General features: G+C 39.5%; 1 protein-coding gene across 1 annotated transcript; it reads right to left on the reverse strand.

The window, feature by feature from the left end:
* Positions 1–481: 481 nt before the first annotated feature.
* LOC310753826 (NF-kappa-B-repressing factor-like) lies at positions 482–27,667 on the reverse strand. The gene is made up of 3 exons (XM_083595176.1): positions 26,987–27,667; positions 15,178–15,317; positions 482–7,053 (listed from the first exon to the last, which is right to left on the reverse strand). The coding sequence occupies exons 1-3, from the start codon at positions 27,277–27,279 to the stop codon at positions 5,081–5,083; spliced, it is 2,406 nt and encodes an 801-aa protein (XP_083451302.1). The 5' UTR covers positions 27,280–27,667; the 3' UTR covers positions 482–5,080.

A 27,667-nucleotide genomic window follows, 5' to 3' on the forward strand; every position in this document is an offset into this window, starting at 1 on the left:
ATTAAATGAAAGGAGGAGGCTTGGAGTTTATCTTGTCTCAATGGTTTTTTCCTTTGCTGTTCTGTCCATGCCCGGATTGACTACTCCATTGAAGTCACCTAGTAAAATGATTTTGTCCCCAAGGTATTCTACTGCTTTTTCTTCCAGAGAGTGATCAAATTCCGCTTTCCTTTCGTTTGGTGCATATATTCCAATAAGTTATTTTTTCAGTTTTGATCTTTACCTCAACAATCACTATTCTACCTTCTTCATCGTTATAAAGCAGTTTAGGTTCCAACTGCGGTCCTTACATAGATCACCACCCCTCTCTTCCTTATTTGATGAAATAAAATCTAGTCCTAATCTTTTATTAATACTCTTTTATGTTTTTTCGCAACATGAGTCTCTTGGAGGCAAATAAAATCATATGTTTGCTTTACCAAAATATGTTCTACCTTATTCCTGTTTGATTTTTCATTTAGGACATTCACGTTCCAAGTAATAATTTTAAGATCCATACTTTATTTCCAACCAATAATACAGCAATTTAAAAAGAAAATATCAACGCAACCAAAATTTCTCAATATACACCAGAAACTTTTACTTAATTTCTGAGCTGGATTCCCAGATTAGCTTCTGTTTGCTGTGGCCATTGACTCCGATTCCTCTGGCTCCCCCCCCCCCGAGTTGTCTCTTTCCTCCAAGCTCTCTCTTCTAGTGCTGACAGGCACTTTCTTCGTTTACCTTTGAAGAAAAAGGAGATGCCTTCGGGGTACTACCATCTATAGTCCACTGCCTTTGCTTTCAAGGCCTCAGCTAGAGGTTTATAATTGTCTCTTTTTATCAATCAATTTGGGATAATTATGTGAATAATAATATTGTTTCCTTCAATATTTAGTTTCATCTTGTTAGTAGTTTGAAGAACTTTATTTCTAAAGTCCATAGAATTAAAGGAAACAAAATAATCTGCCGGCCAGTTGTTCACTTTGGCTACACTTGACTTGACTCTAAAGGCTTTTTCTATTTTTGGTATTACTTCTGATTCCTCCAGTTTTAACCATGCTGCTAGTTCTTTAGGAAATTTTTGTTCAATTATTTCCTCTGCATTCTCCGGTAAGCCTCTAAATCTCAGTGTATTCTCTCTCCTCTGCATCTGCAGCATTGCTATGGAATCCAAAGTTGTTTCCTGGATTGCCCTCAAGTCTGCTGGTTTGTTCTTTATTTTATCACATTCCCTTTTTATCTCAGTTTTCATTCTGTATTTTTTTTTTGTGAGCTTCATCTAAATTTTGTGTTTTTCCCTTAAGGTCCTGCACTGTTTTGGTTAATTCAGAGTTTTTTTTGAATCAAATTTTTCACCTGGGTCGATAGTTTTGTGATTTTCATCAATTTTGACCCCCTATCGAGACAAGGTTTCTTCTGTCATTTTTGCATTCTCATTTACATTGTTTTTTAAATCTTGGCTTCAATATTACCAGATCAATGAACTATTTAAGTTGGACAAGAAAAATGGTTTTGCAAAGGAAAAAAACAAACTGGAAACGCAGTTGTTAGATACTAATGTTAAAAATCTGTCTAAAATGTATAATTTATTGTTGGAGTGGCATACAAAGGATGAACAAGTGAAATCTGTGATGATAGATTGGGCAAGGGTTCTTGGCCATAATATAATGATGGAAGATTAGGAAAAGTTGTGGAAGAAAGGGGTCAAGTTCACTGCATGTACCGTGTTCAAGGAAAATATTATGATGTATAGATGGTACTTAACCCCAGGAAAATTAACAAAGATTTATCAAATGAGTGATAATCTATGTTGGAAATGTAAAGAAAAAGAAGGTACCTTTTACCATATGTGGTGGACGTGCCCAAAGGTGAAAGACTTCTGGGGAAAGATATATAATGAATTTTTAAAAATGTTGAAATATACATTTATTAAGAAACCAGAAGTCTTTCTACTTAGAATAATAGGTTTGGAATTGCCCAAGAAAGATGTTAGATTGTTTTTCTATGCCACAACTGCAGCAAGAATTTTAGTAGCCGAAAACTGGAAATCACAAGAAATACCTACGGTGGAAGATTGGCAGATGAAAATGTTGGACTTTCTGGAGCTGGCAGACCTTACTGGAAGAATCCGCGATCAGAGGGAGGAGAAATATCAAGAAGATTGGAAGAAATTTAAGGATTATTTAGCTAAATATAATATTTTATAAGTAGACATATTTGCAAGTATTAAATTGGCTTAGGATTAAGAGATATGGAATTGTATAATATTATGGTTTGAGTGATGTATGGAAGTGAGAGCTGGGCCATAAAGAAGGCTGATGGCCGAAGAATTGATGCTTTTGAATTATGGTGCTGGAGGAGACTCTTGAGAGTCCCATGGACTGCAAGAAGATCAAACCTCTCCATTCTGAAGGAAATCAGCCCTGAGTGCTCACTGGAAGGACAGATCGTGAAGCTGAGGCTCCAGTACTTTGGCCACCTCATGAGAAGAGAAGACTCCCTGGAAAAGACCCTGATGTTGGGAAAGATTGAGGGCACAAGGAGAAGGGGACGAGAGAGGACGAGATTGTTGGATAGTGTCTTCGAAGCTACAAACATGAGTCTGACCAAACTGCGGGAGGCAGTGGAAGACAGAAGTGCCTGGCGTGCTCTGGTCCATGGGGTCACGAAGAGTCGGACACGACTAAACGACTAAACAACAACATGGTTTGAGAACATGATGAAAAGTAAGGAAGTTAGTAATCTGAACTAGTTAATTATATTAGAAAATGTATATTGGAAAATTGCTAAAATGAGTCTTAATGAAAATCAGTCAGGAAGGCTCTGAGGAAGTCACCTAACAATGGATATTAGGTTAGATTTGGACTGGAAGACATTTTCTATGTTTGTTTGTTTTCTATATGTTTTGCCCTTTTGTGTTATGTTGTATTTGTCAAAAATTGGGAAAATTAATTAAAAAAATTGAAAAAAACACCATTGTTTTTTAAAATCTTGAATATCTTAAGCCTAAAATTAATTCTAATATCTAGCGTCGAGTCCAGATCATTGGCAGAACGTCTCCTAATTTGAGATGCTGAAACTACTGAAGGGCCAGGATGTGAAGGCTTTTTATTATTCATTACTATTAATTTTCCCTAATGATTCAAAATAGATTACCCCGATTCACTAATTGACCTTAAAAATTGATTACACCCTGGGTTTCAATTGATTTCCACCATTTTTCAATAAAAAACACACCATCAACCCTCTCTAATATTTCAAATTAATATCAATCTTACAATCACTGATTCTGTCTTAATTTAAACATTAGTATCAATTCTAGGCTTCAATTAAATACATTTTAGTAACTCCATAAGATGACTTTCATTCAAATATATAGAATAACACGCACTCAGTAGGGAACACCCTCTCTCTCTCTCTCTCTCTCTCTCTCTCACACACACACACACACACACACAGGAATAGAAGGAAGAAGAAGAAAGAAAGAAGAGGAGGAGGGGAAAAGGGGAATTATAATAAATAGAATAAGCTGAGAAAGAGGTAATGGAGGCAAGTGGGGAATGTGGTTGAGAGTGAGGAGTATGTAAGGGTAATAGAGTAATAGAGAGACAGCAGAGGAGCACGTTCAGTTTGAAAAAGCACAGTGTAGTACTCTTGAGCAGCCACTGGGTGTCACTCTTCCAATAAGCTCAGTCTTAGATGTCGGTGAGGTGCAGATTTTTGTTCGATAGATGTTGCCCTTGGAAAATCACTCGTCTACGTTTTCAATTTAAGCTTTCAGTGTCTCTTGATCCAGTTCATTTCCGTTTCGCGATGCAAAAAAGATGTCGGACTGCATGAGTCAGCAAATACACAATCAGTCCAGCCTAAACTTCACAGTGACCAACAAGAGGAAACTGGGAATAGGGACTGCCTTGCACAGTAACTCTTGAGAGGGTGGATAGATGTTTGGCAAATTCCGGCTTTATAAGCCGCTCCACCACTCAGCCGTCAGTGTATCTTTGTGCAACCACCACAGGCTGCAAACAGCTTATTTTTTGTTGCCTGGTGGATGGAATCCTGACCTTACTACCTCTTCTTAGTTGCTTTGTCCCCTTTTTTCCTAGTCAGCTACCGAGGATATATAAAAATGAAACGAAATTATATATGTTCTGCGGAGTCTGTCTGCTTCTTGCTGGTCTCTTTTTTCCCCTTGTTGGGAATGTCTCTTTATCTCTTTTTGTCTCAGTTTGTTCCTCTCTGCATCTCTGTCGCACCGCTAATATTTATATAAATTCATAAAGTGTTCATAGCATCAGTATAATAAGGCACAAATAATTTGGGTTTTTTAATGGAGTAGACGTCCTTCATCTCAAATCATTCCGTTGTAGCTCATTGTCAAATAAAAAAAAAATTCCGGAAAGCCTTCATTTCTTCTCAGCACATTGTACTGCATAAATTCATTTATTAATCACTAGGTAGCAAATTCATTGATTGTGTAGGCTAATCAGTTAGGTGTGCTTCAGTCTGTCGGAAGTAAAGCCTCTTACATACCCGTGTACTTGGGCTTCTCGGCAGCAGAGGATCACTGGATCTAGTGCCCGAGAAGTTCTCCCTCTCCCTGCCGTTCAAGGGTCCTCTTCTCTGCACCACAGCAATTCCATTTCATCTCGGGATCCCCTCCCAAGACTTTGGGGTTCCCGTAGCCTTGGTCCCCCCCTTCTTAGCTCCACTACCAAACGTGTTCTCCCCCAGTGCGGGAGAGTGGAGGAGATGCATCTGTTCGTGAGTAGCGATCAACCGGAAGTTCTCATGCTTTTGTTTTTAAATGGTGTATGAACTTTCCTTCTGACTTGATTTTCTGCCATTACCACAAGCCATTTCCAATAAATTGCATAAAACAGGTAAACTGTACTAAAGTTATCCAGATTGCACTACATATATTTGGAAAGAACTATGATTTTAAAAGTTAAAGTGTTTAAAATAAAGCTTAAAAACTAAATGAGCAAGTAAAATAGTTTATAATCATTTTTCACATAATATGCAGCCTTTGCTGTGTTTAATGGAGAATTCAGCCTCAGTTTGGACATCCTCAGAAGAAACGGATGGCCCTCAGGGCTTATTTCTCCTGTGGCATAATGAGTTCATAATGTCCGACTTGGCCATCTTGCTTTAGCTGGTCTAGCAATTCTTCTTTGCGCCTCTTTCGGCTAACCACCAGGTATCTATCACGACCCTGGCCATGGGATTTGCTCTTAAGACCATATTTTTGGGCTATCTGATGTATCTGTTTGCGTTCATCATTGGTCAATTCTGTCGAGAAAGTCAGATCAATTTTACTGTCTGAGAAGGCATAATTCTGGATGATCTGTTCAATATCTTTCTTTGTGATTTTCAACTCCCTTTCAATGTCCAGCCCAAGCCCTTCCCTTTTGAACTGTTCCTTCACAGCAATCGGCTCCCGGATCCCTTCTCCACTTTTGCCCAAGCCGCCACCCGTCCAGCCCATTTTCCTTAAAATCTGATTCCCAATATTATCTTCCTTGATCTGCTGCTTCAACGCTTCTTCTGCTGATCGCCCACAGATCTCATTCCTTGAGATTACATCTTCAATAGTGCCTTTTTTCAGGTTGTTGACAACTGTTGGCTGGGTTTTCTTCAGGATTTTGACAGCCTCTTCAGCTGCAACATGCTTGACAGTCTTCTTGACTCCAATTGATTCAGCTATTAATTCATTTTCCAGCAATACCTTGCACTTCCACCGCATCCCTGTCATCCTTTCAAAGACGTACTCCACAGTCATCTTGTTGAACTGAGCTGTGTCATTCAGCGTGCACACAGGGTTCATGGAGTTCTCATATACAACAAGGTCCTTCAGATCCTTCTTCTTGGCAGAATCTCGGGCAGCCTCACCAACTTTCTGAACATGGACTGCTTTGGTGACCCCAGCATTGGACTGGGTCTTCTGGAGAATTTTCAGTGCCTCGTCTGCCGCAGCATGCTTGCTGGTTTTCTTTGTGCCATACCCTTCAGCTAAAAAGTGGTCCTGTAGATAGACACTGCAGTGCCACAAGCGGTTTGGCATCAGGACATATTTGTATTCAATGGTCATTTTGTTAAAGGAAGCTGAATTGTTCAGAATCCCAATGGCATCACTGGCATTTTCTGTGAGAACAAAGTTAGTCCAATGTTTGGCTGAACTGGGACCCTGCTGTATGTTGGTGGTTGGCTGCCCAGGTGTGCATTCTTTCATGGCAGCAATAAAGTCATCTAGCTGCTTGAGAGCTGGCGGGAATTCAAGGGGAGACGTGCCACTCTCACACAGCACTAAATCCTCCTGGGTGGTGTTCTTGAACTTCCGCTGGGCAACTTTAACCTCCACGGGCTTTTGCAGCAGCATCACTGCTAGTTCCGTTGCTCGGTCCCTGGATCCGTTTTTGCTGCCAGCATACCCTGTGGTCAGATACACATTCTGGCACCTCACCTCACAAGCAAAGCCATCTTTTAGGAGCTTCTTGTTTTTGGGAAAATCCCCAGGGGAAAGATCTTTCAAGGGAGAATAAGTATACTCAGGGTTTGTCTTGCAAGCCTGTATGGACCGTGTCAAGAGGTAAGTGTAGTTAATTTTGTCTGTCCCACTGCTAACATCAAAGCTAGCAAGACTCTTGTGGACTGCCATTACAAGTTTGTTAATGAAACACTGCTTGGCTGTTAGAACTGACTTGGGAAACATTTCAGAGGTGGCCTGGAGAAGAGAAGCCCCCACCGAAACCGCTGCAACACCACTACCAGAAGAGTCTTTGCTTTTAGAAACTACTTTGGCTTGTGTCTGGCTAGCCTGGCTACTTCCATAACCTAAACTCATTGAACTGGAAGAATGAGTGCCCCCATCCAGCATGTTGAAGCTGCTGAAAACCCGATCGGCATAGTTTTGTATTTGCTGGGTTGTGATGTTCTCACTGGCCACCTGCACTTGGTTCTCTGAAGGTGGCTCCATTCCTCCATCTTGAGTGTTGCTAGCTACAAAGTGTATGGGTTCAAAACGAGGCCTGACCCAGAATTTCGGAGGCTGCTTTCTCAGAGGTTCAACACCTATGCAATGCAAGAAGTTAAAAGATAATTTTTAATAGAAAAAAATTAAAAACATTGGTGAAATATAGCTTTTCTCTGCAGGCATGAGGACTTGTAACTTTGTTTTTCCCCCAATGTTCGTTTCCCCCTTAATAATACTTCTACAATTTAAAGTTGACAGAAGCACATCTTGTTTGTTACTCAAAAGAAAGTGAAGTCAGACACACCATTTATTGATGAGAGGTGGAATAATGTCACCAACGTGACTGGCATCCAAACATCCCACCACTTTCAACCCTACGATGAAAATCATATACTGGTTAGCAAAACAGCAAATGCTGAAGTGCCACAAGTTAGCATCACACTTAACGAGACATCTAGGACTAATGAACATATGTACAGTGACCCTTCTGAAGATGGTAGTTCATCAAATGATGATCCAAGGCCACCAGAAGAACTGCTTCCATTCACACTAAGTTTAAAATAAATGTAATAATAAAAAATTTCCTCACTCGTTAGCTTACATCAGACAATATTTTATGGTTCATATTTTTGTCAGTGTTTAATGCAACTTTTACTCAGTTTTTGTTTAATGATAAGTTATCTCTTGTTTTACAATGAATATTGATTGCTTGAGTAATAATAAAAGGTGAAAACTGGTATATTGCTTGTCATATCCGTTACGTAACAGTGCCACATCCGTTATAGAGAAAACAAGCATTTTTTAAATTATTAGAAATCATTTCCTTTGCAAACAGTTCACATTGAAAATTTTATCAATCCTGCTGTATGAAAAAAATTACACTTACCTGTACTTACCTGAGATTTTTAATAAAGCATCAACAAAACACCTAAGTGCAAATCATGCCACATCCATTACAAGCATGACTGCAGATAGAAAACTTGTTCATAAAATTGAACAAAAATTTGCAGAAGTGTAAATGAGATACTAAACTCATTTACAGTAAACAGCCTTGGCCCAGTATACCTGAAGGAGTGCCTCCACCCCCATTGTTCAGCCTGGACACTGAGGTCCTCCTCCAAGGGTCTTCTTCTGGTTCCCTCACTGCAAGAAGCAAAGTAACAGGGAACAGGGAACCAGGCAGAGGGCCTTCTCGATAGTGGCACCCTCCCTGTGGAACACCCTCTCTTCAGATGTCAAATAAATAAAGAACTACATTAACTTTTAGAAGACATCTGAAGGCAGCCCTGTATTAGGAAGTTTTTAATGTTTGATGTTTTAGTATGTTTTTATATATGCTGTAATGTATATGTATGTTCCCACCCACTGTGGAGAAGGCACACGAAGAAAAGCCTCAGATTGCAGGGTCCGGGTAGGTTCATATGGGGAAAGGCAGTCCTTGAGATATTGACGTCCTGAGCCTTTTAAGATTTTATAAGTCAAAACCAGCACTTTAAATGGGTTTGACTGCAGTGTAATGCTTGGTTACACACTGGCTAGGCAGCCATTCTGTTTGCTCAGGGCTGCTTGCTGCCTGCCCATAACACTTACTCAGAAGTAAGATCCATTAATGTGAATAGGACTTACTCCAAATTAAGTGGGCTTAGGACAGCAGCAAACAATTGCTGCCTATATTGAGTTCTGAAGGTAGTAAAACATTTTCAGATTTATTTTCTGTACATTTGATTTCTTTAATTATTTTTTTATTGTTAAAATAGTTCATTAATACACATATATTACAGATATACAAGCATACAAACATACATTTCATACAATCCTTAAAAGTGTTCAAACATACTTACACTTAATCCCACCAATAATTCCTTTTCCCACCACCATCCCTTACCCCTCACCCCACCTTTGTGTTAGACTTCCAATCTACTCAGTTGCAATTTCTTTCCACTTCTATTACTTTCTTTCACACACCTTTAGCCTAATTTCATACTTCTTTTTCTATTACACATTGTTATCCATCTTATTCAGTATTTCAAACAGAACTTGTTTATTCTAATAGGAGTTCTGATTTTTCGATATGGTTTTGCAAGTATCTTTTAAACACCTTCCAGTCCCTATCTATCTTCTCTTTTGAGATCCTTCCAATTTCTCCCATTGTTTTGGATATATTGTAGTACTCCAATAATTTGGCAAGCCACTCTATTTTTGTCGGTACAATACCACTTTTCCAGTTTTTCGCAATCAATAGCCTTGCGGCTACTGTTGCGTATAAATATAAGGTCTTGTCTTCTTCCTTTAGGCTTCCTGGTATTATTCCCAATAGAAAACCTTCTGGTGTTTTCCTAAATGAATATCTAAACATTTTTTTCATTTCGTTATATATTATTTCCCAAAATTGTTTGATGTTTAAACAATTCCACCATATATGTATCATAGTACCTTTTCCAGTGTTGCATCGCCAGCAGACATCACTACAATTTTTATTCATTTTTGTTATTCTTTCAGGTGTTAAATACCATCTATGTTGTATTTTGAGGTAATTTTCTTTCAGTATATAACACATAGTGAATTTCATATCATCTTTCCACAATTTTCCCCATTGTTCAAACATAGTATTTTTTCCAATATCTTGCGCCCATTTAATCATTGATGCTTTAACCAATTCATCCTTTGTTTCCCACTCTAAGATCAGATTATACAATTTAGATATTTTTTTTTTGTATTAAATATTTATCGAATTTTGATATTTCTTTTTCAAATCCTAACTTTTTGTCTTTCGCTAATCTATACTTAATTTGAATATATTGGAACCAATCACTAATATGAGCTTTAATTTCTGTATAATCCTTTAATTCCAATTCTCCGTTTTCTTCCTTTAATACAGTTTTATAGGTAACCCAATTTTCTTTCATATTTAATTTTTTCACTGTGACAATTTCTGCTGGCGATGCCCACCAGGGAGTTTTCGGTTCTAGGAGTCTTTTGCTTCTCCCATATTTTATATATAGACTTTCTGACTATATGCCCTAGGAAGCCTTTATGTACTTTGACTTTTTCATCTATTAGATAGGCATTGCATCCAAATCTCATCTCTACTCCCTCTAAATCCAATACATCCGAGTCATCTAATTTGATCCATTCTTTTAGCCAGGTCAGACCCACCACATCATGATATAACTCCATGTCTGGGAGACCAAATCCTCCTCTCTCCTTCTTATCTATCATTATTTTGTGTTTTATTCTTGGCTTTTCCCCTGACCATACGAATTTAGCCAAATCTCTTTTCCAGTTATTAAAACATTTATCTCCTCCTAGTATTGGGATACTTTGAAATAAAAACATCATCCTTGGTAATATGTTCATCTTTTTTACCGATATTTTCCCTAGTAAGGAAAGATTTAATTTCCCCCATACTTGCAAGTCATTTTTTATTTCATTCCATGTTTTCCCATAGTTCTCATTACTTAAATCTATAGTGTTTGTTGTTAAATTTATTCCAAGATACCTTATTTTCTTTTTAATTTCCAATCCTGTAATTTCTTGTAATTTCACTTTATCTTTTTCTCCCATATTTTTCACTAGTATTTTGGTTTTCCCATAGTTTAATTTGAATCCTGCTAATCTGCCATATTCGTTTATGCATTCCAATATTCTAGGTGTACATTGTAGGGGATTTTCTGTTGTGATCATAACATCAACTGCAAAGGCTCTTAACTTGTATCTTTTTTCACCAACTGCTATTCCTCTTATTTGGTTGTCCTGCCTTATTTTCTTTAATAGAACCTCTAATACTATTATAAATAACATTGGGGATAGGGGGCATCCTTGTCTTGTACCTTTAAAGATGTTGATTTCTTCTCCAAACTCTCCATTAATTATAATTTTTGCTTTCTGTTGGTCATATATTGCATTTATACCTTTTTGGAATTTTTCACCTAAACACAATTCTTTTAATAGTTTTTTCATAAATTCCCATGAGATTTTATCGAAAGCCTTCTCCGCATCAATTGAAATCAGGGCTGCTTGTTTATCTCTTCTTACTTGTAGATATTCCATTATGTCTATTATATTTCTAATATTATTCTTTATCTGTCTACCTTCCACAAATCCAGCCTGATTTTTATGTACTATTTTTCCTATAATTTTTTTCAACCTGTTAGCCAATAATCCTGCGTAAATTTTATAATCTGAATTTAACAATGAAATGGGTCTATAATTTGAGACAGATTCCAAATCCGTACCTTGTTTTGGCAGGAGCGTTATATACGCTTGAGTCCAAGAGTCTGGAATATTCCCCTTCTCTACTGCTTCCTCTATTACTTCTTTTAGTGGGTCCATTAATTCATTTAACATTTCTTTGTAGTATTCTGCTGGTATGCCATCTGGACCTGGGGATTTCCCTATTTTTAATTTTTGAATTGATTCCTTAATTTCTACGGTTGATATTGGTTCATTTAATAATTTATGGTCTTCTTCTGCTATCTCTATTAAATTATTTTTCTTTATATATTCCTCTGTTTCTTCTATTGGCACTTCATCTTTTTGATATAATTTTTTGTAATATTTTTCAAATTCTTTTTTAATTTCTGTCATATCCCTTATTGTCCTCTCTTCTACTTTTATTTTATTTATTAATTTTTCATTTCTTTGTTTCTTTAATTGCCAGGCAAGGATCTTGCCTGGTTTATTTGCCCATTCAAAATTTTTATATTTCCAAAATTTAATTTGTTGTTCTACCTCCTGTTCTATAATATTATTATATTCTACTCTCAGTAATTTAATTTCTTGATTTAATCTCTCTTTATTTTTGCTTGCATAGGCCAATTTTTCCTTCCTTTTAATTTCTTCTAAAAGCTCCCTTTTCTTTTTTTCTTTATTCTTATATGCTATTGAGTTTTGTTGTATGAAATATCCCCTAACAACTGCCTTCCCAGCATCCCATACTGTTTTAACATCTGTCCCTTTCCTCCTATTGTTTTCAAAATATTCCTTCATCAACTTTCTGGCTCCTTGTATTACTTTTTCATTTTTTAATAAGAAAACATTCATTCTCCACCTTTTCCCCCTTTCTCTTTTCCTTTAAGAGTTAATGATACTGGATTGTGATCTGTGTTTTTGGTAATATTTTGGCATTCTCTGCTTCAATTGTCATATCCTTAGTAATCCATATACTGTTGATTCGACTATACAAATTGTTTGGTTCTGAGAAATATGTGAACTCCTTTTCGACAGGATATTTATATCTCCATATATCCACTAAATCAAAAATCTTTACCATTTCCATAAAGCTTTTTGGCAACTTCCCTTCATTTCCCCCTCTCTTCTTCTGCGATCTATCAAATTCTGGTTCCATTACTCCATTTAAATCCCCTAACACAATAATTCTCATATCTATATATTCCATTAATAATGATCTTACTTTAACATAGAATTCTGATTTTCTTTTATTTGATCCATAGATTCCCCCTACCACAATTGGTTCCCCCTCTAGTGATATTTTGACTATTACAATCCTCCCCTCTTTATCTTCATATAACAATTCTGGTTCATATTTGCTTTCAACATACATTCCAACCCCCCCTCTTTTTTCTTACATCAGATGCGATGAATTCTTCCCCTAACTTTGGTTTAGCCAATAGTCTTTTATGCTTAGTATTGATGTGGGTTTCTTGTAAACAAACAAGGTCCTACTTCTGCCTCTCTAAGATACGTTCTATTTTCTGCCTCTTCCTCCTATTATTTAAACCATTTATGTTCCAAGATAACAATTTAAATTTCATTCCATATTAGTTAAACAATTATAAAGTTAGTGGAAAGAGTTTAAATTATCTGCAGTGGTAAAGGAGAAGGGTTTTGTAATAGTTATTGGTCTGATTCTTTACCACTGGCATAGTTCTTTATCCTTCCACCCTTTGCTGAGCTCTTTCTTCTTCTTCCGCCTCATCCGATAGCTCTCCCTTTCTTCCTTCCTCATTTCTTCCTTCGCTTTTCCCGCCTCCTAATTCTCCTCGATACTTCCTCCAAAACATATCTGCTTCCTCAGATGTCTCAAATCATCTTTTTCCTTTGAAGTTGAAGGAAATCCCCACTGGGTATTCCCATCTGAAGGATATTGATTTGGCCCTTAGTGCTTTTGTTAGAAATTGGAATTGCTGTCTCTTTTTTAACAGCCAGGTGGGACTTCTCGTAAAATTATTATTTCCTTTCCATCTATGGTTAATTTGTTCTTACTCTTTACTTGGAGGATCTTATCTTTCATCCAATTCGATGTGAATACAATGATGCAGTCTGCCGGCCATTTGTTCATTTTTGCTTTTCTTGAGTTCACTCTGAAGATTTTCTCTGTCTGTTCTATTATGTCTTTTTCCTGTAAATGTAGCCACTTTGCTAAAGTTTCAGTCATCTTCTTCCAAATATCCTCCTTCTCCTCTTCTGGAACATTTCTGAATCTCAAGGTCTTCTCTTTAATCTGCATCTGTATCATTGCTAGCGCATCACCAGTAGCTTCCTGGACGGCTTTTTGTTCCTCCATCTCCTTTTTCAATTTGTCCATTTCTCTTCTTTGTTCCCTTTGTTCTTTGCTAATTTTCTTCACCATCTCATCCATTTGTTGATTCTTATTCTTAATTTCTTGTACTTTCTTACACTTTGTAGTAATTCCGTTTCAGATAGTGTGCTTTTCAAATAGTTTAATTGCAATCTGAGTGATTTCTTTACACTCTCTCCATATTTTTTTTCCGTTCTTCTGTCTTCCCTTTACTTTTGTGGTAGCATTACTTCTCCTCCGCTATTTTTACTCTTTATCTTGTTTTGGGTTGTTTTGGGTTTACTCACTCCGTGAGGGATTTCCCCCCTGAGTTCCCTTTCCCCCCTTGTCTTATTTCCTTTTAGGTTTTGTTACTGCTGCTACCACTTTACGTTTATTTTAATATAGAAATAGAGATTTTACCATCTTGTCGCTGCTTCAGTGATGTGAGGCTTTTCACCAGTCTGTTTGACGTTCTTCTCTGTGCCTGGATTCCCCCCCCCCCCACCTCAGCCGTTTTTTCTTTCGGCGAGGGGTGCCGGGACTCCAAAGAGACACTGCCGAAGTTCCTTTGACTTGAGCTTCCTTCCAAGCCTTTTCAGGGGTCGTTTAGCCAAACGTTGCCCCTCACAGTACCGGTGTATGCTCCGACCTGCTTACTGCAGTCAGAGCTCACACTGTTGCAGCTGTGGTAAAAGCGGAAGTCCCCTCCTGTACATTTGATTTCAAGTAAGTTAACACAATGAGAGGGCAGAAAAAGGAAAACAACTAGGAAAGGGAGAGTAGACTTAGCTTCCCAGCGATGGAGACCCTTAGTTAATCTCAATTAAATGAATACTCAGATCCTATGGATGACTACTCAGAAGGTCCATTTATTTTAATGGGACTTACACTCACGTAAGCACACACAGGACTGCAACTTTAACATTTCTGTGTTGATTTGGAATGAAAATCAGTTTTATTTAGTTTCTTTTTTAAAAGATTTGTAACGTGGCAAGACTTTGTAAACGAAAATAAAAAAATAGCACTTTTTGTTTTGGAACTACAACTACTGCATATTGCAAACCACCCTGTGAATCTCTGATGAAGGGCAGTATAGAAATTTAATTAACAACAACTACAACTGCAAGACAGGTGATGGAGGACAAAAAGTGCAAGAAGGTAGACATAGAAAAAGGCACCAGCAGGTGACAGAGAAAGGAAGGATGTGGTAAAAATTATGGAAAACAAGAAAGTGGCAAAGTCTTTTTTGGTAACAAAGTACAAACATAATTGGTGATGAAGACTTGCTGTCTTGGTCAGTATCAACCACAGGCTTCACTGAAGAGAGAAAAGCCAGAAATCAGAGAGAGGATATAAGGTTCAAAAGTTTGACCAATGTGTATTAAAAATAATAGTATGCCTACACCTCAGTGTGCGTTGCGTGGTGAGATGCTAGCATGATTAAGTATAAATCAAAGTGAAAATCTGAGAGTGGGTCCCAGGTTCCTGGTTGGGAATCAGAGGTGGGTCTTGGGTCTGGACTGGTTGAAGATCACTGTGCTAGTGCAGCTGTTGCATTGGATTCCTATGTTGCATAGCATTAAAACTCACCTGTCTGCTAGCACAAGAGGATGCAGAACATTGCCTATTACTGTGACATACAATAATCATCATTAAAGAACCAACTCTGCTGCAAATGAGGGGAAATGGAAGTACTCACTGCAAGATGGAGAGTTGTCCAGCAGGGAATATGGCCTTTTGGTAGCCTTGGCATCAGGCACTAATTCAAATGATGGCATCTTGCCAATGTCAATCCCTTCGGCCATATGGAGAATTTTCTCCATAACTTTGGGGCCATACCTGCATTTAAGTGAAGGAAGGTTCGAGTAATAAATCATCATTACAAAACTCTCCTTACTGCTCTACTCCGACCTCTGGCTACTTAAGTGGGTGCCCTGTCATACCAAGAGTTGTGTGGGTACAACACCTTCCCACACCTTTTCCCAGTTGGAATGAAATATAATGTGAAATCCAAAAACACAGGAAACTGCCTTATTCAGAGTCAGCCCACAGGTCCACCTAGCTCAGTACTGTCCATACTTGGGATAGTCAATGTGGTGCCCTCCAGATGCTGTTGGACTCCAGCTGGCTGGGACTCCTGGGAATTGTAGTCCAGCAACATCTGAAGGTTGACCGACTGGGAAAGTCTGCCCTTGGCAAAAGAAGGGGAGCCATTACACTAAGAAGGGGAACCTTACACTATGATATAAAACTGGCACCTGCTTCCAGTTAAAATGCAAACAACATCCAGAATATCCAGATATGCTGGCATAGGTCCTGCCTTTGGCGCACATGTGTGCCGAAGAAACATGTGTCTGCACTGTCATTAATGCTTTACAGAACAATCCAAACTACAGGAAGCCAACCAGAGTAAATTATGCTGGTGCAAATTTTGGTGTAAATCCAAACTCCATACAGAAGCAGGGCTACTGCCGGCTGAGCTCACTCAAGTCTGGTAGCGGGCAAATGACCCTTTAAAATAATTTGATTGAAGGGGAAAACTTGCTCAGAGTTCCCTAGGACCCAAATCTCCCTGTCACGAGGCAGGGTCAGTCTGGAGAGAGTGGGGTGGCCCCTTTCCTAGGGAGGATCTGTGATTTGGACCTTCCTTGACCAGCCAGTGGGAGGGACAATCCAAGTCTAAGTGACTGCCCTCCAGGATCCCCAGGGAAGTTTGATTCAACACTACCCTTTTTGCTAGTGTAAGTACCACTGGGTTGTGAGGTCACATAACTGAGCTGAATGGGATTTGGAATAGGGGCAAGTCTCCTGAACCATCCTGCCCCCACCACACCCCCAGAATGCTTCTTTTTGGGGACCTACCTGGGTCATTCCACATCAAGTGATTCAACTTTTTTACCTCATGTCATCCAATTTTCTTAATATCGTTCATATGCTAGTTTAACACCTGGACAGCAGGTGGGGATGTGGCAGCATTTGTTTGTTTGTTTTATTGAATTTATATCCCACCCTTCCTCCCAAAAGAGCTCAGGACGGCAAACAAGAAGAAACAAAACAATAAAAACAAAAATCTTAAAAACAATCCCAATACAGATGCAAGCTGTGAAAGATCTCAATTTAAAAGGCTTGCTGGAAGTGATAGGTCTTCTGTAGGTACCAAAAGGATAACAGAGAGAGCATCTGTCTAAGATTTAAAAGTTCAAAAGTCCTAATTGTGTGAAACAGACCAGCTCTTTAAGATGGTATCTGCAGGAGGCCCTCACCTTCAAACCACCGTAATTGATGGGGGTGAAACAATCTTTCAGGTGTCATGGTCCTAAGCTGTGTTGGTGGTAGAGTTTGTTGAACCAAAGTTGAACTGTTTCAGAAGCTTTGCTAACGCCATCTTGGTAGTCAAGATCAGAGTTAGAAACTGAGTTATGAAAGCTAGGAGCTAAATGGCACCTAAAACCTAGGTTATGGGCACAACGGAATGTCTAGGCATGCTTTTTTATAACAAGAATACAAAGCTGAAAATGAATGAACTAAAATATCATGCTCATTTTTCATATGGTCTAGTCCTTCCCCTGCCCACTGCCCTAATATTCTAAAGAGGGTCTCTTCTCCAGTCTTCAGAGAGTAGCTGGAAGTGGGGAGACAGAAAAAGTCCTCCTTTCCTTTGACTCTGCAGGGTTTTTTGTTTGTTTTTTAAATAAATATTTATAATTTTCATTTATAACAAATAAACATTTCAACTATAATTATCACATTTCAAACCTCGACTTCCCTCCCTCTCTTTATATGGTTCCTTAAATTTATTTACATATTTCCTTGCATATCCCAGTTATCTCTACTTATTCCTTTATTCATCTGTTTTCATATATGTCACAGAATAACAACAGCAACAACAACAACAATTTATTATTTTTATAATAAATTGCGCAGCGATTCCTCTTGCTGTTCTGGCTTCTGGGATTCAGAATATTTTTTTTCTTGTTTTCCTCCTCCAAAAACTAGGTGCGTCTTATGGCCTGGAGCGTCTTATAGAGAGAAAAATATGGTAGATGACATACAGGGGTATTCAACAAAGGAAAAAGGAAAAATGGCTTTGATATTACAAGATCAAAGCTGGAAACCGAATTGTTGGGAGGTAAAAGTAAAATATTATAAAAAATGTACAATTTATTACTAGAATGGCACACAAAAGACGAAGAGGTAAAAGAGGTAATGATAAAATGGGCAAAAGATTTTGGGTATAATATACAATTTGAATCCTGGTCAAAGTTATGGAATGAAGGAAATAACTTTACTGCATGTACGGCATTGAAAGAAAATATAATGAAAATGATGTATAGATGGTATCTAACCCTGACTAAATTAGCTAAAATGTATAGAATGAGAAATAAGAATTGCTGGGAATGTAATGTTAAAGACGGAGATTTTTATCATATGTGGTAAACATGCGATAAAGTCAAATTATTTTGGGGAAACATCTATAATGAGTTTTTAAAAATGTTTTAGTATACTTTTCCAAAAAAAACCCAGAAGCGTTCTTGTTGGGTATAATAGGAGGGGAAATACCAAAAATAGACCAGAGGCTATTTATGTATGACATTACGGAAGCCAGAACTTTATTAGCCCAAAAGTGGAAACAGCAAGAACTACCAGCGGTAGAGGAATGGCAGACAAAGATGATGGACTATGCAGAATTAGCAAAGCTGAAGGGGAAAATCCGAAACCAGAGCGACTAAACATTCCAGAGAGAATGAAGTAAATTCATTCAATACATAAAAACACTAGCAGGACTGCAATAAATCTTGCAATGTTTATTAGAAGAATTTTTTTACATTTGATTAAAGTTTAAAAATATATTGGAATAAATGTAGAATTGTGATGATATAAATGTGCAGAAATACGATGTAAGCATGTGAAAACCAGATGACGAGATGGAGGGAAGTCAAGTGGCTCTGCAGAGCCAAAAGTTATGTAAAAGGGAATAAGATGTTATGTGAATGTTAAAAATGGAAAATCAATAAAATATATATTAAAAAAAGAAAAGAAAAAGAATTTCTGCAAAGCAAAGGGGGGTGGGAAAGCAATTGAAATAGATCAACACATTTTATTGCAAAACACTCACATCTTAGATCTGGAAGGTCATGATTTTAAATTTGGCTGGCATGCATGTCTTTAGTACGGGAAACCTAAAATATATGAGTTTTTTGAATCATGTTATCAGGAAGAATTTGTATAGAGTCTGGAAGAAATTGTCAGTACGCCTTTCAATCGATGTCAGCGACTGGGCTCAATAACTGGTTCTGTCCCAACTGCGCTAGGCGACTGGAGCACTTTCAGAGACCTTCCAATCCTGGAAAACAGGTCCCAGTGCACTGGACCCACAACTGTGCATTGTGAGCACCAGACTCAGCAGAGTATAAATAATGCAGAAGCTAGCTGTGAAGCATAGCTCCTTTTATTTCTAACAGCTACTGCAAACTAAAGAACTACTGGCTTGCATGAGTGTTACATCTCCCACTCAGCCATCTGGTCACTACATAGATAAGACTCTCTCCACACACAGAGTCAGGCAGTCAGTCAGGAGCGGAAGACGAGAAGAGCAGTTTCCGCCCCCTCCTTTCTCAAAACATCAGATCAGGATATTCTTGCAATGGGTGGGGGTGAAAATATAAACAATCTCCCCCTTTTTATACCAACAATTGCAGAATCTAACACATTTGCAATCTATGTATACATACAGCGAGTTGTTCCCTGTTAACAACTTTGGTTAGTGCATCGGCAGGTATTTCTTTCCCTGGCATATACAACACTTTCACAATTCCTTTCTGGATGCATTCTCTAGCTCGTTGAAGCTTAATTTGTAGATACTTTGTTCTCTGTTTGCATCCTTCAGAGTAGAGCAAAGCTATACAAGCTTTATTGTCCTGATAGACCTGAACAGGACAAGTAACTTTCACTTTTACATCCTCATACAGTTGTAATAACCACTCTATGTCCATGAGGGAAAGAGTTAAAGCATTAAGTTCTGCTTCCCAAGAACTCATGCTTACTGTCGCCTGCTTCCTACAAGATCAATCAAAAAGGCATTGATTATACAAGTAGCACACACCTGAAGTGCTTTTGCCATCAATTGCATCACTGCCAAAACTGGCGACGGCATAAATTTCAAGACCTCCAGATTTTTGGCTAGTAAGCTTCAACCTGTAATGCACAATGCCTTTTAAGTATCTTGCTATGCGTTTCAGCACCTTCCAGTCTTAAACTGTGGGTTGGTTTGCATGTCTGCTGAGCAGATTTACACTTACAGCAATATCTGGTCTTGTGCACCTTGCTATAAAACTGAGTGAAAATATCAACAGAAATACAAGAACCTGCTGGAAAGGAAAACACCCCTATGGTTATCGCCAATGGAAGCTATTGCAATCAAGAGAATCAACATGGACAGACAGCGGACAACCTATACAGACTTACTGGACCTCTCAGGGAGGGAATCCAGATTGAAACCAAAGGAAGGAATAAGGAGCCAAGTAACAGACTATTTACAGTACCATCAATTGTATGATATGTTTAAACTAGGTAAGAAAAATGGATTTCTGGACCAAAGCTCACAAGAGATTTATTAGAAAATAATGAAAAACTATTGTCTAAATGTATAAGCTACTATTGGGAGTGGGAAACAAAAGATGAGCTGGTAAAAGCTTCAATGACTCACTGGGCTCATATAGAATTTGACCTCTGGGAGAAATTGTGGAAGAAAGATTTGAAATATGCCACAAGGTACGCTTTGAAGGGAAATAATATGAAAATGATTCATAGATAATATTTAACACAGAGTAGATTACGTAGTTAAGATGTATAAATCTGAATCTGATTTGTGTTGGAAATGTAAGGAAACAGAATGAACTTTTTTCATATGTGGTGGGCATACAAAAAGTTAAAGAATATTAGGAAATGATATGATGAAATGGAAAAAAAGTTTTAAAACAACATTCCCAAAAAAGCCAGAGGCATTCCTTCCTTCCAGTAGCACCTTAAAGGCCAACTAAGTTAGTTCTTGGTATGAGCTTTCGTGTGCATGCACACTTCTTCAGATACCTGCATGCACACGAAAGCTCATACCAAGAACTAACTTAGTTGGTCTTTAAGGTGCTACTGGAAGGAAATTTTTTTTTTTTGTTTTGACTATGGCAGACCAACACGGCTACCTATCTGTAAGAGGCATTCCTGTTAGGAATGGTTCTGAAGGAGGTACCCAGGTGTCAGTAAAAAATATGTATGCGACAACAGCAACTTGGATCTTGTTAGCACCAAAAGGGATGGTCCCTAGTTAGGAGAATTGGCAACTTAAGATGATAGAATATGCAGAGGTAGCAGGTCTTACAAGTAGAATAAGAGAAGAACAGGCATTTAAAGAGGAGAGGGAAATTTTTGTTGAGTATGTGGGAAATAATTGTACAGTTGCAAAAGCAGGCAGTACTAAGGTAAATTCAACCGTATAACATATTTAAAAGGGATGTAAAATGGGGAAAACTGAAATAGATGAATATACAAGAATATGCAGGAATTATGGGTAAATTAAAAGAACCTTGGAAGGGGAAGGAGTGAAGTTGCTGAATGTATGGGTATAGTGAAAGATGTTAATATGGTAATGTAAAATCTGAAAACTTTAATAAAAATTATTATTTTTTAAAAAAAATATGAAATAACTAACCACAACGGATGCTTCAAATGGTTTCCCCAAATTCAGCTGAAATTGCAACTTATACAGGCTTTTCCAGTCTCACTATTATTCAACCCCCTGAATAGAATCCCTCACAACAGCCCAAATACAACAGGTGTTGTCTCAAGCACACCTGGTGCACCAGCTGTAACACATGAAATACCTGAGCTGACTAGGGGGTCACGGAGTGTCAAATTTGGCTGTATGTTAGAAATATGGCTAAGTCAAGAGAATGGTCCAAGAAGGTAAGAGATCGTTGGCCTTCACAAACAAGGAGCAGGATACAAAAAGATAGTGAAGGCACTGAATGTTCCTAGAGACACTATTGGAAGCATAGTTTGCAAGTTCAAAGTTAAAGGAACAGTGGTCACACTACTTGGATGGGGCAGAAAAAGGAAGCTATCTGCGGCAGCAACCAGATTTCTGAGAAGGCAGGCTGGGAAAAACCCTTGAGTGACTGCAAAAGAGCTGCAGCAAGACTTGGTGGCAGCAGGCACTGAGGTTTCAGTGAGCAAAGTAAAGCACGTAGTAAATGCAGGTGGTTTCCATGCCAGAACTCCAAGACGTACACCACTACTGACCCAAAAACACAAGAAAAGTTGGCTCCAATATGCTCAAAATCATATACACAAGCCACAAAAGTTTTAGGATTCCTGTTTCCAGCAGTGAGAAATGGCTGACTCCCATATGATTGGATCCCAGCCGTGCCGGTAATTCAGAAGAAGAAGAGTTTGGATTTGATATCCTGCCTTTCACTCCCTTTAAGGAGTCTCAAAGCGGCTAACATTCTCCTTTCCCTTCCTCCCCCACAACAAACACTCTGTGAGGTGAGTGGGGCTGAGAGACTTCAAAGAAGTGTGACTGGCCCAAGGTCACCCAGCAGTTGCATGTGGAGGAGCGGAGACTCGAACCCGGTTCCCCAGATTACGAGACTACCGCTCTTAACCACTACACCACACTGGCTCTCAGGGCTGATATGGGGTTAATTAGCCCTGGCAGACTCCCCAGGGTGGGGGAGGACTGTCTTGTAGACCCGCAGATTGTCTGAGATTGTCAGCTTGCATCAAGGTGCAAGCGGCAGGACACTGGGTCCCAGAGCACGACACGGCTGGCACTCTCCGATGCCATTCTCATAGCCGGAAATATTTGCTTGATAAAATGATTGGATTTGGAGAATAAACAGACATAGTCTGGACTGAAGAAGACTAAGAAAAAACCTGCAGAACTGTACAGTCCCTGGTGTTTAAGCTTGGATTTCAAAGAGATTCTCATCATGGCGTTTGGATTACAGAGGTGTTTGGTATGTCCTTTTTTTCTTCTTAATATCTACAATTGGTTTTCTATGCCAAGCCTCATCAAGAAACTTTTTTAAAAAAAAAGAGTACAGATGGACTTCTATTTATAATTAAGTATTCAACTGTGCAGCTTTACTCAGACTTGAAAGACTTGATAAAGATAAAAGAAGAAACAAGATGGCGCTTGTTAATATGACGCAGCACGGAAAAATGAGAATTCCTCCCTTTTTCGAGGGAAGCAGGACATATTTGCTAGCTGACTTTGTAATGACTTGAGATAACAATTTTGGACAACATATAGTGCAGTTGTTTGCAGAAGTTTTTCATTATGAGCGAGAGAGAAGGCTGAATGGATGTCTAGCAGCCCCCCTTGTAGGGCCCGAAGGGTGGGATTGTGTGGTCTCCGAGAGGCTGATTGATCGCCAAATGACTTATATCTGTGGAATACAGTTCATTTACATTGCAATATTGCAAACAGTATGCTCAACAATTTACAGTAACAACTTAACAACGTGGAAGCTACTATGTTATTAAATCTCAAACGAAAAGTTTGGACAACAGCCCAGATTGGAATGATTTAACAATTTGGGAGTTGCTGCGTCATTAAACTTCAGACAATAGACTTGGACAACAGCCTGGATTGGAAGATTGGAATGGAGTCAGGGAAAGCTGCGCTGGCAAATAGTCAGTTGAAAAAATATATATACACAAATAAAGCTGTATTCGATGGACGAAAGGATATATGATTTCTGACATGACTGAGAATCGCAGAGCCAGGGACGGAGAACTTTAAAGCGTTAAGATCGGGATGTGGAAAACATGAAAACAACAACAAGAGGCAGGATCGAAGATATTGGAAATACACTTCAAAGGTCCAGACTATGGGGAGCCCCCCCAAAAAAAATATTATTAATAATTTGGATGGTAATTTGGTCATTTTTATGTTAGTTTATTGTTTTTAATTGGCTTATGATATGGATATGTTAATTGGCTGTTTTTATTGGAAAATCAATAAAAATGATTTAAAAATAATAATAATACAACATTCCTTGTTTCCCTAGAGTGGACACAGACAGGGGGGGTTATTCCAGCCACCATCCCTCCTCTCTTTTGCCACTCTCTTCCATTTTGGCCACTGCTCCTGATGCTGTCTGCTGGCTCTGTGCCAGCAGCACATCGGCCCATCCTTACAAGGATGTAAGCCACACTGTATCTATAACTACAAGCTAAAGGCTGCCTTCAGGGATCATACTGTGAACTGAATGTGAGTAAACTTCATTACTTATAAGGAAAAAAGAAATAAAAGACACAAGTCTTTAAGGGATCTTACCAGGAATATACTCCAATCTGGGCATGCCAGATTGGATTGCTTAACTAAAGAGATTCAAATGAATCTGCAAACTAGCTTTCTGGTGTGAAGGGGAATGAGCTCTGAGATCTATATCTATATCTCTATAGCTATATCACTCACTAGCATGAGTGAGGAAGGATAATAATTAATCAATATATCCTCTCCTACTATCCACAACATTCCCACAGAAATGTCATGCCATCTGTGAGTAAGCTGAAGCTTGGGCATCTTTGGATTTTCCAACAAGACAGTGATCCTAAGCATACCTCAAATTTCACCAAGGGTGGGTTGCAGAAGAAGTCCTGGAAGGTTCTATAGCGGCCATCACAGTCACCTAACTTGAACCCCATAGAAAATCTCTAGTGGGATCTGAAGAAGGCGGTTGCAGCACACAAACCCAAGAATATTACTGAACTGAAGGCCATGAGAATGGGCTGAGATTCCTCAGGAACGCTGCTGGAAGCTGCTGTCTGGCTATGCATCTCATTTGCAGCACATCATAGCAGCAAAAGGCTGCTCTACTAAGTACTGAAGATTCTTGTCATGAAGGGGTTGAATAATAGTGAGACTGGGGAAGCCCGTATAAGTTGCAATTTCAGCTGAATTTGGGAAAACCGCTTGAAGCATCCGTTGTGTTGAGCTATTTCAATCGCTTTTGTTTGATTTGCTTATTGCAAACAGCTGAAAGTCTGTAATTTTGACAATAAACCTGATTCGCAATGAGGGTTGAATAATTTTGATTGCAACTGTATGCTATGCTGACTATGTCCAAATCCAGAATATACATTTAAAGCACTATGATACCCCTATTCCCCTCACAGAGCTGCTATTCTCAAAGTGGTTAAATAATCACAGGGAACTCTGGGAATTGAAGCTCTGTGAGTTAAACAGGATTGAAGCAATGACTTTTTAAAGTGGTATAACAATGATTTAAATGTTTGCTGCAGATGTGGCCCCAGTAGCCGATAAAAACCAGGGGCTCCATTCTAAATAGCTCAGTCAGTAGATCATGAGCCCATTTGGGCAAAAGGATTCCTGCATTGCAGGGGGTTGGACTAGATGGCCCTTGTGGTCCCTTCTAACCCTACAATTCTATGATTCTAAGACAACCTGCTCATCCTGCCCTCTGACCTGGAAGCACTGGCTTCTAGCTTCCTTGTTTGTGGGACGGGGAGTGAATAATGGAGGATGAATTATTCTGGAGAGAAGAAATTGGGCCCCAAATGATGCAAAGTTAAGGAAACGTGGGCTGCCTGCAGGTGCAAACCAAAGGCCCATCCATGCCACAACAGTGGACATGGCAGACTACTAAAGAGGTCCACAAGATTTATTGAACCACACAAATATTCAATACCTTAACATAGTCGGGAAAATATTACTTGTGAAGTAGAAGATAATCCAAGGATTGGTTTTGACCAATGACGGTGATACCAAGCCAATAAGCAAATATTCCCCTGAAGAAGACCTGTAGGGTCTCAAAGGTGTTGGGAACTTGGAATCGCTTTGTGGTTCAATGAAGATGGTAAACAGAACATTTAATATTCTGCCTTTCACTGGCAGAATATCAGGCTTTGTCGCTGCTCTATAATGGCAATCAGACAGGTGCTAATGGGGTGCTCACAAGAATAGAAACTGTGGAATATTCTTCCTGCAGAGATTTGCCCAGCTTCCTCTTTGCTGCCTTTTGAACCCAAAGCAAAAGTGTTTTTATTCAAGCAGTCTTTTCACGGTTAGTTCTGCTACTGTTTTTCCAAAAGGTTTTTCTTTACTATGCTCTTGATGTTTTAAAATGACTGCTTGCTTCAAGTGGATGGTTTTATCACAGGGTGCTCTTGTTTATTGCATTGTTACTGGTTTTCGGTCTGTAACCTATTCTTAGTATTTATTGCTACAGCATGATATAAATATTAAATACTAACATTGAAAATCACTGAATGGAAAGGAAAATGAGTTGTGAACAAAGAATAATGAGAAGAGGAGGAAAAGGGAGCTAAGGTCAGTAGCAGAGCATCTGCTTTGTATGGAGGGCCCAGGTTCAATCCTTGGCACCTCCAGGTAAGGCTGGGAGAGATCCCTGTCAGAAATCCTTGAGAACTACAGGGATGGGAAACCTGTAGCCCTTCAGACCTAATTGGACTCCAACAACTCCTGTCATACCTGACCAATTACGATAATACTGGCCAAGACGAGTGGGGCTGGTGGAATTTGGCCTCCAACAACATTGGAGGGACACAGGTTCCCTGCCACTGTTGCAGACAATACTGAGCTAGAAAGAACAATGGCTGACTCAGTAAAAGGCAGCATTCTATGTCAAAATTATTGAACAGAAAGGGATATAGCTCAGTGATAAAGCATCTGCCTTGTTTACATGAGACCCCAGGTTCAATCTTTGACTCTTTTCCCCAGCCCTCCCAGGAGATGCCTTAGAAATCCAAAGTTGGAAGGGAGCCTGAGGGTCATCTAGTCCAACCCCATGTGATGCAGGAATCACATCTAAAGAATCACTAACAGAGGGCCAGCCAACCTCTGTTCAAAAACCTCCAGTGCAGAAGAGTCCACCACCTCCAGTGGTAGTCTGTTCCACTGTCAAACAGCTCCTACCATTCTAAAATTCTTCTTAATGTTCAGTTGGAATCTTCTTTCTTGTAACTCCAGAGCAGGAGAAAACAAGCTTGCTCCATTTTCCATGTGGTAACCCTTCAGATATTTGAAGATGGCTATCACATCACCTCTCAGTCTTCTCTTCTCCAGGCTAAATATACCCAACTCGCTCAATCATCCATTATAAGGTCTGGTTTCCAGACCCTGTCAAAAATCCTGGCGAGCCCCTACCCCTCAGCACAGACAATATTGAACTACACGGACCTGTATAAGACAGCTTCCTGTGTTCCTAAACAAACAACAGGAAATGCACTGAATGGATGGATGAAAGATATGCATATATGTGTGTGTGTGTGTGTGTGTGTGTGTGTGTGTGTTTCCCCCCCACCCCCACCCCACCTCCCTATTAACAATCCGAGCCTCTTCTTTGTTAACAAGGGTCTTTAGCTATATATCACAGTTATTACTTGCGCGACTGAGGACTTCATGTGTGCAGAGATGGGATGGGGGAAAGTGCATAATAAACGAAAAACGTTCCTCATCTCACCTGCATCCCATGAAGACGTGGTTGGTCCAAGCATGAGACAGTGCCAGAAGCTTCTGGAAGGCGGCAGCGTCCGAGTAGCCCCGCAGGTTGCGGAGGAGGAACTGCCTGCGCAGAACCCAGTACCTGTCGTTCTCCTGCTTCTCGCGCCACTGCTCTAGATCGTGCTCCACAGCGGCGGCTGCAGCATCGGCAGTAGGCTGAGACGGCGGTGGCTGCTTCGTTTGGGAAGGAGGAGGAGGCGGCTGCGAGGATGGGAAATCCTCACCGGGTAGCGTCCACCCTCCGCTGGCCATGGGCTGGCCTTGTCGGGAGTAATGCCAAACGGACCCGGCTTGTGTGAGTGCCGAAGCTTAGCGGAGGGTCGTGGTAGGTAGGTAGAGGCAGGAAGGGGCTGCCTGGCAGCCAGATCCGGATTTCCCTTGATCCGGATCCAGAAAGGAGGAAGAGCGGCAGCAGCTACACAAGGGCACAAATTTATCTGTTAACACGTGCAAGCGACTGCTTCCTTTTCTCCCTCAAGCCCCCCCCCTCTCTCGTTTCTTTCTCGTGTATGCGCGCACCTAGTGCTCTTCTTTCATTGCTACAATGTAACTCCCGTCGCACACCCCCCCCCTCGCTTGTTACACTCGGCTCACGTGGGTGGAATAGAACGTCCAAGGCCCGCGAGATCTCCGGAGAGAC

The sequence above is a fragment of the Podarcis filfolensis genome, assembly GCF_964270895.1.
Source record: "Podarcis filfolensis genome assembly, chromosome: W".
NCBI lineage: Eukaryota > Metazoa > Chordata > Lepidosauria > Squamata > Lacertidae > Podarcis > Podarcis filfolensis.